The 12,233-nt window shown below is 34.6% G+C and overlaps 1 protein-coding gene across 1 annotated transcript in view; it reads left to right on the forward strand.

Moving 5' to 3' along the window:
• Positions 1-12,233, forward strand: part of PREP (prolyl endopeptidase) — a 59,212-nt gene that overhangs the window by 26,649 nt on the left and 20,330 nt on the right. Inside the window, exons 8-10 of the mRNA XM_070953717.1 lie at positions 1,431-1,622; positions 4,532-4,729; positions 10,876-10,979. Of these exons, the coding sequence (XP_070809818.1) occupies positions 1,431-1,622; positions 4,532-4,729; positions 10,876-10,979 (494 nt within the window). The remainder of the gene's footprint in view (positions 1-1,430; positions 1,623-4,531; positions 4,730-10,875; positions 10,980-12,233) is intronic.

A 12,233-nucleotide genomic window follows, 5' to 3' on the forward strand; every position in this document is an offset into this window, starting at 1 on the left:
AAATTGTATTATGGGCTGCGCTGGAAGAGTTTGGTAATGTACATAAATGTGAAAATAATGATTCTTGAGTGTAGAAGAATGAAAGAGATAATAAACAAGCATATACTCATTTCTGCTTCACAACATCATTTTTTGGATGATCATCTGAGTGGAATCATAATTCTCCAGTTTAAACATTGGCTTTCTTATCCAAGCAGTTTGAAATAATTAAGGAATTTGCTGTCATGCATGTCTTGATGAGTTTTGTAAAAGGCTGATTGACAGTTTTAAACTGATGATTGCTTTGACATATTTGCATGTATTTGTACTAATTTACATGTTCCATATTTATTAATTTGCAGTGGAATATTGGGTGATGGATGGTTTAGCTTTGCTGGGCTTATTCTATCTTTCATACATGTTTAGGCTTGCATATGTCTGGCTGAGGGGATGTGGTGGCTCAGTGACTAAGATGCTTAGCTTGTCAATCAGAAAGGTCGGCAGTTTGGTGGTTCAAATCCCTAGCGCCGCGTAACAGTGTGAGCTCCCGTTATTTGCCCCAGCTTCTGCCAACCTAGCAGTTCAAAAGCATGTAAAAATGCAAGTATAAAAATAGGGACCACCTTGGTGGGAAGGTAACAGCATTCCGTGCACCTTCGGTGTTTAGTCATGCCGGCCACATGACCACGGAATTGTCATCAGACAGTGCTGGCTCTTCGGTTTAGAAATGGAGATGAGCACCGTCCCCTAGAGTCGGGAACGACTAGCACGTATGTGCGAGGGGAACCTTTACCTTTACCTTCTATCCGGCTGATTGTAACATTTGCCACACAAGTGAACGATGCAATATAATTTTATAGATATCTGAGCAAATGTAAATAAATTTTACAGTATGAGAACTTGTGTTAATTAGAATGTTCAGAGATTTCAATACTTTGCTCAACATTACAGTTCAAGGAATTAGAGAAGTTTTAAGTAGGATTGAAGAAATAAAATTCATCAAGAATATTTGAAGCCTCAGATGGACCCAAAACAGTTCTTCAAACTGTGATTTGATATTCATTTTGGGAATAACAAGTATTGATCATAATGTGGCTTACCCTATTTAAATCTAGGTGTAAGACTTAAGACTTGCTATAATCATCTTAAAAAATTGAATTGAAAAGAAAACCTGCCTATCCAAAGTGACGTCATTTGAAACAATGAGATGTTTTTCTCTTGACCTTGCTCTGATATTAATACTGTACATTTAACCATTCTGCTATGAATATGGAATCCTGATTTCATAATCAATAAAATCTTCATAATTCAATTGTACCTTTCCTCAGGAATAACTTGCAGTTATGGCACTTGTAAATAACTTCATATGGGGTGTAAAAGACATTTTATATGGTAATTTACCAACTTTGCATATATCTCTTAGAGTAAATTTCTTCATTATCTTAATGTAGGTCTTTTGCAATGGGTGAAACTGATAGACAACTTTGATGCAGAATATGAGTATGTCACCAATGAGGGAACAATATTCACCTTCAAGACAAACCGACATGCTCCAAACTATCGATTAATTAACATTGATTTTACTGAACCTGAGGAATCCAAATGGAAAGTGCTGATTCCTGAGCATGGAAAAGATGTTCTAGGTAAGATTATTTAAGTTATATATTTCAACAACAACAACAACAGAATATAATCCATGATAGAAGAAGATAGCACTATTATAATTGTGGAGAGCTGTACATTATTCATATTAGTTAAAGCAAAGCTCTGAACTTAAGAAACTTTTGAGAGGCAAATATCATAATTGTACATTTACATTTTTATGAAGCTGTGATTGCTGTATGACTCACAAATGAGTAATACACAATGATAGTATTCTCCCCCGTTGTTGTTTTTTTAAATAATAGCTGAGTCTGTTTGAAGGATGTGATGGTTTTAAAATGTATCCTTGCAATGAAATAGTTCAGGAAGATCTATTTGAATAAGTATATTCTAAACATGGTGATAGGTGTTTATCATGATACCTATTGATATTTTTAAACGTAGAAGTTAACTCTTCTAAATACAATGGGACAATGTCCATTCAGTTATTTTTAAACATACGTTAAACATGTACTGTAGCCATGTACTAGCCCCATTAAAAATATGATATAACTTCAAAATTAATCATTGTAATAATAAAACATTTCATCATGTTTGAGAAATCTTCTTACTTAATAAGGAAATTGTCTTGATACTGAAAGGCCAACCTGCTACTGTGTTACAATACTTTAACCCATTTAGTCACTTACAAAATTTGATTTGAGAATATATAATTATAGCTGAAAGCAGTTAATAATGTATTGCTGTAAAATCTTCGCAGTTAAGTGAATTTTTGATTCTGCCTGATATAACAATGACATAGTAATGAAATGCTTTATACAAAAACAAGTTATGTGACAGAAAGGTTAAATGATCACTTAGCATAAGTGACTCATTGCTCTGGTAACAAAAATGGGCTTACACTCAAATTTCTGATAATATTATAATTCACATTTACTATTCTTAATCCATCATAAACTTTAGAAGTGATTTACTCATAAAGGATTGTACTAAACCCCCTACATTACATCCTAAGTTGTTCCAAAAGGTTCCAAAGCAGGATAGATAGGAGGGTTTCACCTTGAATCCAAAGTCACAGCTATTAAATATGGGACTTTCTTACTGAAAACAAAGTGCTCTGACACTGATGGATGTTGTATTTTGCTACAGTCACGTGTCCACTTTTCCATTACAAGTATTGGTATATGTATGATTGGGTTTTTGGTGTTTTGTGGGCTTTTTTTCTTTTTTCTCTTCCTGCAAAATGTTGCTGCCAGGCTATATAACAAAATATGCACAATAATGATGCTGTTTAGCCTGGCAATAAAAGACTGCTGGGAGACCGCCAACAATACCCAACAATTCAACCCTGAATTACATAAGTTCTCTATTATTAGCATCTATGATTTCCTGGATTTTAAGAGATACAGTCCCAATCTCATCCTCTATCTCTGTGTACATAAGGATATTTTGGAAGTGCCTTCCAAATGACTTCTGTGGATCAATCCAGTATAAAAGTTGATTTGATGTTAAGTCCACCTCCCTTCTTTGTATACTATTACTTGGCTGCTCAGCAGGTATCATATCAGAAATCAAGAGTGATCCTTGAGTTGAGTTATAAAGACTTAGTGCTGAGATATGTTTGTGACTCAGTTCTGTGACTTTCAGTAACAGTAAACCAAAAATCTATAGCAATGGTGTCAAACTCGCGGTGTCACATCGTCATGTGACGTATCACAACTTTTTTTCCCTTTGCTAAACCGGGGGTGGGGGTGGCCAGCACGTGATACATCCAGCCCGCTGGCCGCAAGTTTGACATCCCTAGTCTATAGGGCAAAAATCCCAAGACAATAACAGTTAGCAAGGGTCAAAATGTCATTTCTTTTAAAGATGGCTTGTTGATTTTTTACTTTTTTTAAAAAAAAGAAGTCAAGGTAGAGCAATTTGTCCCTTTGAGAGCTATAATGGTTTCTGCTACTTGGGGGTATTGAGTGCCTTATAAGCAAAAAGGCAGTTTTTACTCATAGAAATAAAAGAAATAACTCCTGTTGCCTAATTCCCTGTTTAATAGACATTTGGGGCTCTTTAAAGCATGCCCCCTTTTCATCACCTCAGTAGAGTTTGCCAGATAAAAATCAAAGTGTATAAAAGTAATATAAGAATCAGGCCATAGAAATTTGAAATACTTAAAATGGAAAGTATTGGGGAGGGGGAGTAAGGCAGAAGGATAGCAAATAGAATTGAATAAGAAATAACATAGGGAAGCCATTAAATTGCAAAGAATGGGTCCATCAGATAGAGAGAGAGAGAGAGAGAGAGAGAGAGAGAGAGAGAGAGAGAGAGAGAGAGAAATTGACATAAGACTTTTCTTTTCTTCCTTGAATTCCCAACTACCAATTCCAATTGTCACAAGAATATCGTCCCTCCCATGCCTTCTCTGATTTAATCAAGGAGGGGGGCTTCCCTCCTGGCAGTTGTCATTTTTGAGATGATCTTGTTATAGAAGGAAAGAAGGGCATATATACTAACCTGCTCACTTGTTGCAATAAGTGTAAGAATGCAGTAGAAGCAGCATTTCCTTCTCTAATTTCCCTTCCCAGCTATTTTCTTTAATTCTGTCCATTAAAACAGCTACCGGTAGGAAGAATTCATCTGTGGTTAACATCGAGAAGCAGGTTGGAGGCCCATGATGGGCCTTGATTGGATAGTTTTGTTAAGAACAACATAGAGGTCCAATTTTCCATATATTGGCTTGAAAGCAAACACTAAGCAAATTCTTAAATGTGCTTGCTGGCATAAAGCTGAAATATATTTAGGAATCTGATAATCTTTTAGGCTCCTAATGACATACAGAGGAAACTTAAGTTCTTTCTATGAAAGATATTAAACTCAGATTTTTCTTTAAAAATTAAACATTTTCTTGTAATCACATACTGAAAATACAGTAGCTGTTTTTCCTTCATATTTACAGAATGGGTGGCATGTGTTAGATCCAACTTCCTAGTCTTGTGTTATCTGCATGATGTGAAGAATGTCCTGCAACTTCATGACCTGGCAACTGGTGCCCATCTCAAGACACTTCCATTAGATGTTGGCAGCATTGTTGGATATAGTGGACAAAAGAAGGATAGCGAAATATTTTATCAATTTACTTCCTTCTTATCACCAGGTAAGTGTGGCTTCTTTTGCATATTGCTTGTTTTCTTTGCACAGGTATGAATGACTATAAAGTAATAGTACACCTATAAACTACTGTGATTAGTGTTTTTATATTTTGCAACATTACATTGTTTGGAAAGAATTTTCAAAAATAGATTTTTCATAGTGTATATCCACACACACACACTACACACACACACATATATATTATTGTATACATACTGCGTGTGTGTGTGTGTGTGTGTGTGTGTGTGTGTGTGTGTGTAAAAAGTTAAAATCTCGGGGTTTTTCCCGTGTCATAAGTTTGTTAGTTAAAATGTTTAAAATCTTGACTAAGATCCTAGCTCAGAATCCTTTAAATTCCCAAACAAAAACCCTTTGTAAGGTCTTTCAAAAACTCTGGCTGAATTATACTAGCTGCAGCCTGAATGCGTGTTAACGGTCCAGTTTTCTCTGGTTCCCTATTACCAACAGTCAACTGCAAAGAGGTAAGGGTTCTTGCATGCATTACAACACCACTGGTTGCCTGTTGAAATCTCTGCCTATCCTCTGATGTTAAAATTCGAGTTTCCCTTAGTGCAGGTTTCCAAATACTTGATAACCTAGAGGCGTCATCTCATCTATTCATATTTAAGAAGACATATATATATATAAAATCTGTAGCATGTCATGGAGAAGCATTTCCCCTGATTTACTAATCAAATGTGCTGTAGAAATAAGTGAATTAGTATTTCCTCACTGTCTTCTACATGAGAAGCAAGTGTAAATTTGCATAGGATGGCAATTACCATGTTCTTAGCTACATAATAAGCAGAAAGATAATATGGATCGAGCTTTTATGACAGTTTTTTTTTGAAAGCCCAGTAGTTACCGATTACTACAACTACAGCAGGATTACTGAGTTTACTTTATTCCTTTACTTTATAATTTGCAGATTAATTATTATGTTGAACAAGTTATGATGAACTCACAGCATGAAAATTACATCCCTGCCTGTTTTTGTGTAGCAGTTGGACAATAAATTTGTTTCCTGTTGATAGCCTTCAGCTCTACCTTCCTTCTTGTCTGCATAAATGACAGAAAAGGATGGCAGAAAACTGTATTTAGCTGAATATGGTAGGGCTGGCAATATTTTAAATGTAGAATTTCCTTCCTTCCCCACGGCTAAGTATTGCACTGTTCCATTTCAGCACTTGAAGAAGGAAGTTATTACAGAATATTTTCTGTTAGGGAATTAAGGTTTATGCTTCTATTCCTGCATTTTAAAAAACTGAGTTATATTTATGAAGGATTTTACTCGAGAGATCCTTCTTTTTACAGTCTGGTTTTCTTGATAGAAAGGGAGGATTATTAACTTCATTGACTGCTTGATTATGTGCCATCAAGTCGTTTTCAAATCCTAGCAATACCACAGATAGTCTCTGTGTCTAACCTGTTTTTCCATTTCTTCCAATGGTGCACTCATCACCTCTGTAACAGAGTTTATTCGCCTTACTTCTGGTCATCCTTTTCCTTTCTTTCCCTCTATTTTTCCCAGCATTGGTCTTTTCCAGAGAACTGGGTCTTTGCATAATGTGTCCAAAGCATGTTAATTTAAGCCTGGTCTGAGACTGACTGAGCTGAGAAAGAATGACTGGCCGAAAATCATCCAGCTGGCTTTCCTGGCTAAGTGAGACTTAAACGCACAGTCGCCTGCCTTTTAGCCTGGTGCCTTAACCATTAGACCAGATTGGTTTTCCCAGACGGGAACAAAGGAAGAACTTGAAGTTGTGACCTCCATTGTGTATAATTCAATAATGAGAAACACATCCTCAATAAGAATGGATTCTCCTACAAGTAAGGTTAAAAATCAAAAAGAAGCTGGTAGCACCTTTTCTAATTAACAATTTTATTAAGACCTAAGCCAGGTGTTGGCAATCTTAAACACTCAAAGAGCCACAAAGGTCCTAACCGGAAGCCCCCGTTCAATTCTGGAGCCAATAGGAAGTCCAGTTCCCCCATCATAGTCTCCTCCTAGGGCTCTTTTTCCTCTGCTGACCGGAAGTCCGGTTCCCCCACCATAGAGTCTCCTCCTAGCGCGGCATCCTTTTTCCTCCACCTATCCTAACCGAAAGCCCTATCACTTGTGGAGCCTACCAGCAACAGGGAGCCGCAGCAGAGGGATGAAAGACCCACATGCGGCTCCAGAGCCATGGGTTGCTGACCCCTGACCTAAGCTTTTGTTAGCTGAAAAACATTTCCTCATATTCATAGAAATCTTCATATTCATCAACAGCCACAAAATTAATCTGTCTTTACCTCCCAATTTAAATCTTACCTTAGACTAGGTCTAGGAATTCTATGCAGCTACATTGGAAAAGGTATTACTAGCCTCCTCCTAATTTTTTGCTATCATAAACTAACATGGTTCCGCTCTTAGAATATCTGGTATAGTTATTGTTCTTGTTTTTATAATTCACAGTCACCCTTCTTCTTTGCTCATTCCTTCTTGCCAATTCTTTTACATTGCTATTTGCCCTCGTGGTTAAAGATCAATGTGAAGCTATAATTAACAAAATCTACTTTCCTTAAGTGTAGACTTAGATTCTCCTAAAATGTCATAGACTCTTTTTTTTTAAAATCTGCATTTTGTGGCCTCCATCATGTAACATTATTCATTGGAGGGGATCTTTTTTTTCTGTAATAATGTCTAAAAGAACAAGCTTTACAGAAACTACTATTTTATAAATTATGAGAAAAAAAGAGTAATGTATTTCTTCTTGCAGAAAAAATATCTGAAGTCCTATATAATATGGAGGCAGCCCAAGTTCAAATCTGAGTAAGGGTATGGCTAGCTGATGAGAGCTAAATAGCTTGAAACAGATCTATACTAGTCTCCCTTTATTTCTTTATCAGCAAATATACATTTGATATATATATCAAATTGTTTGTTTTATATATATATATATATATATATATATATATATATATATATATATATATATATATATACTTTATGAATATGCTTTATCTTGGTCCAATTATTTTATACAGAATTAGCTTTGTACTGAAAGAAAATAAAGAAGTTTCCCTGAGCCCTGGAAAGCTCTATGCTGTTCTTTAGTCTGACTTTATTATATCCTGAAAAACAACATACCAATTTTTGCTAATTGTGGCAATTAAGCTAACCAATCTGAAGCCTTGTTAAGTCGCAGTGATTATCAGAGGGGAAATTAACATATATCTACATTGCTGAATCGGAATTAAAATTGTTTTTGTTTGGACGGTATAAACTATAATAAAACTGTATAATTTATGTCAGCATTTCAATAATAACTGAAAGGAAGTACTGTTAGAATAATTCTGTTTCTTCTTTCTGACCTAGAAAGTAGATTTTTTTTATTGTACTATAGGAACATAGCATGTGACTGTCTTCTTAAATTTTGTACCCTCCCTTCTGTTCTCAGCTAGGTAGGTGTCCAACTGCAGGCCTGAAATTACATTTCAAAACAGGACAAACCATAAAACATATTTATCAAGTTTTCCTATTTTGCTTTTTCAAGTTCATAGCAGCAAAGGGGAAGAAACTAAGTTAAGAGGGCAAGATAATCCACATTTTTCAGGTTTAGCCTACAGATCTAGGACAACTTGCCATGCCAACTTGCTATGGCCAGCTCACCATGGGACAACTCGATGCAGGACAAGAGTTACACTTGTTGTTCTACAAGTTACTCTTGTTGAAGAAATGGTGGAATAGAATCATTTTTAAAAAGGATGAAAAAGGACGGATAAAATGAAATATGAATAACAAAAATTAAAATATTTTTAAAAATGATTTTAAATAATTAAATTGAATTGTCCCGTGGGAAGTTGTCTTGCAGCAAGGTGGCCGTGGCAAGTTGGTCCTAGCAAGTTGGCAGCGGTAAATTGGCCATTCTGTCTCATACCAATCATATTCCAGTGTAGTTTTAAAATAACTAAATACAGCAGAAAGCAAAAAGGCAATTAGCAAAACATTACATCCAAAAATTTATACTCAGAAGAAAGGAAGTTGGATTTGTTCCACCTCTGTAGACATAATTCACCATAAGGGAATTCTACTGTTTTTGTTACAGTTATTTTTAATGCAAAATTAAAGAAAATGTAACTTATGTATCTTATAGAATCTAATCTAAATATGATAGGAGCAACAGAGAACAAAAATGTGGCATTTAATTCCTAAAACACTCATGTCATTCGGTAGTTTTAAAAAAAGCAAAATGCAAGACTGTATTAAAATTTATAAAATATTAGTGCTGATATACCTCCATTGAGTTCAGACTGTGAGCTCATTTTTTTCACATTGACATTAAACACCTATATTAAGATGGCATGGGTAATGCATACTTAAAGTAGTACTGGTAACAGAAAATAAAGTCTCCCAAACGCTTAACCTTGAAGCAATGATTCACTACTTAAAAATTCCAAAATATTTAGCAGATTCAACTTCTATAGATGACTGTAGAGATTCTCAGTCATCCAGGTCATGGTTGTCCCAAAGGTACTTTTTCTGGAGGCAACTGGATTTCTTCTTTTTTTTCTTTGAAGACTTTTCACTTCTCATCGAAGACGCTTCTTCAGCTCTGACAGGATAGTGGGGGAATGGAAAGATTGATATTCCTTGCAGACAGCTGGTAATTTTCATCCTTTTAGAGGGTCGTTGAAGTACTTGGAGGTTTATCTGTGTCCTCAGGGTCACCTGAGTAGTGCTCCTGATTCTTGTAGTCTGCAATTTTTTTTCCCACTGGAAATCCATCCCTATTCCCACACCATTTAAAGGGTGTTCATCCCAAATTGTATGCCTCAAATTCTGTAAAGATTCTCGGTCATCCAAGTCATGGTTGTCCCAAAGGTGCTTTTTCTGGAGGCAACTGGACTTTATACTTCAACACAAATGTAAACTTCTATAGCTGTTTATGTCTGTGTTTTGCCTCCGTCGTCTTCTCTTTCACTGACTTTCTAATTGATCAATAAGATCTTGGATAAACAACACCACATCTTGCTTTTCATATTTGCTCAATGGTCATCTTATTTCAGTTTGCTTTGCTTCCTCTTACTGATAACTAGTGCGTTTTTTTAAAAGAAATCCATTACTGGCATATTTTATACTTCCTAATTTGTACATAAATTATTTGTTTGGAAACATACTGTTGGAGCTGTTTTGCTTATAATGTGGAATATCATTAACAATTTTTCCTTACAGTATAAAGACAAAAATATTGTGCCATCTAACTTCATTGAATCAATAGGATTTAAGAAAATGTAAGTTTATGATGAGGGCAGGTCCATTCTAAAAAAATTTGTATCCCTTCTATGCCACCACCAACCTCTCCAGGTACAAATGCTTCCTTGGATTATCATCTTGGATTGTTCAATTTAAATGCAGTAATAGCAGTGCAATGATAATAATTTAATTTAGTTTTTTTATTTGTTCTGTCCAAAAGAAAGTGGAGATTAGCTCCATAATTTGGAGGGACTAAGGGGACAATCAGATATAAATAATGAGAGGGAAGCTCCAGACTGGTCTAAAAGAGAATTACCTGGAAATAGCGATTGTTTTCTCAATATGTCTTTAAGGGAAGTAAGAAAAGATATTGCTACAGTGCAAAAAGAGGTCATCTGTAAGTGGAAGCAGTATACATTAATGGTGAATATGTCAACACATGTAATTTCATTTGAAATGTTTGGGTCCATTTTTATCCAGGACATTCCATATGAAACATTGTATATAAATAAGATCATAGATGTAAAGTCCCGCTGTGATTCTAGTTGTTATTAAAGGAAAAGTGGCTACAAATATTGTCTATGTCTCATTTTAATGGGGAAAAATATTAAAATTAATATTTAAAAAATATTAATTACAGCAGGCTTGAAAATTCATCAAGTGTATCATGGTGAAGAGGTTTTAGATGACTAAATTTCTTGATCAATTACTGTTTTGTTATTTTGTATTTTCTAAGCTTTCTACATATTTAACTTACTAAGCACTATTGAATAGGGTTTTGGGGGTATGCAGTTTTTGTTAAGAGGTGTTTTTTTTAGTCTTGTTTCTTTGGGATAAAAGATATTTACTTGTGTGCTTTTGGCAATAAAAACATATTAAATTAACCAATTAACATCTTTGAATTGTATGTTTAGGTATTATTTACCATTGTGATCTGACCAAAGAAGAATTAGAGCCAAGAGTTTTCCGAGAAATTAGCGTAAAAGGATTTGATCCTTCAGCTTATCAAACTGTGCAGGTAAGTAAAGGAAAAAGAAATTGTCCTTAGTAAATGTTTATGTTCTTGTATAAAGGTTAACAAAAATTATACTAATTCAAATCATTCCATATTGGTATCTTGTTCAATTCAACAACATAAAAACTAGAATTTTAAAATGAAATTTATTTTAGTAAAATAAATTAGCCCTAAACTTTAGTAACAATTCCTATAAACTTTAGGGCCTTCTTTTGCCAAGATGAAAATCTGCAGATATAACTAGTAGCTGGCATTTGCTATTGGTCATGTCCTATAATTATCAGATTCTACTTTCAGGTGTCTCTGACCAGTTTTACTCACAACAAGGAGAGGTGATCATATCATTACAGGCCAAGCAATTACAAGTTTTGTCACTTAATTTATTTTTGGTATCAAAACAATAGATTTGTTCTTGTGCTTTAATAACGTTAAAAGTTGTAACAGAGAACAGAGAATTATTTTTGCTGGGTGTACGTGTGTGTGTGTGTGTGTGTACACATATATTACATATACATACAAACATACACATGTGCACATGTTATGCCATGTTATGAAAAATCTATAAAACTCATGTCAGTGGAAACAAGTCAGGATGTCCAAAATATACAAGCAGAAAAACCATATTTATAATATTCCAATATTTGGTTTCAACATTCTCTTGTTGATTTTCATGTTTGGTTTAGATTGTCATTTCACAATCTACTTCTTACTTACTTATCTTACTTCTTTCTTATCATATTTGTGATAGAGCAAAATGTCTGTACATTTTAGAAGTGAAAGAAAACTCAAAGCCATTATTAAATATTAGCAGGACTGCTGGTAAACTAAAGTTAAAATGACTCAGGTTAATATAATTGGCAGGTTTACAGGATAAATCATTTTAAAACCTCTTCCCCTGCTATTATTGATCTTGCTATTGTGAGCAACAAATACACCAAAAGCTTTTTTTAAGATTCTACTAAAGTGTATTACTTCCTAAGTAATCAGGTGTATTAATCACCTAAAACAAGCAGGTGAATCAGATGATACTGTTAAAAGAGAGACTAATCAAGATTATTGTTTCTCATATTTTCTCAAGTGTAGTTCAGTGAGCTTCTGGTGATGACACTTAATATTACTGGCTTTATCATTCACTAAAGATTATCTCCCTTAATGTCATTCAAAGGGTTCATTCTTCTTGCTCATTTTTTGAGAAAATAAAAAGAAATGCTTAAAAGTAAGTAAACATTGTTTAGCTTACTTCTTTAAAAGTCAAAT

Source organism: Pituophis catenifer, unplaced genomic scaffold (genome assembly GCF_029215685.1).
Source record: "Pituophis catenifer annectens isolate HBS135680 unplaced genomic scaffold, rPitCat1.0.hap2 SCAF_1, whole genome shotgun sequence".
In the NCBI taxonomy this organism is placed as follows: Eukaryota; Metazoa; Chordata; class Lepidosauria; order Squamata; family Colubridae; genus Pituophis; species Pituophis catenifer.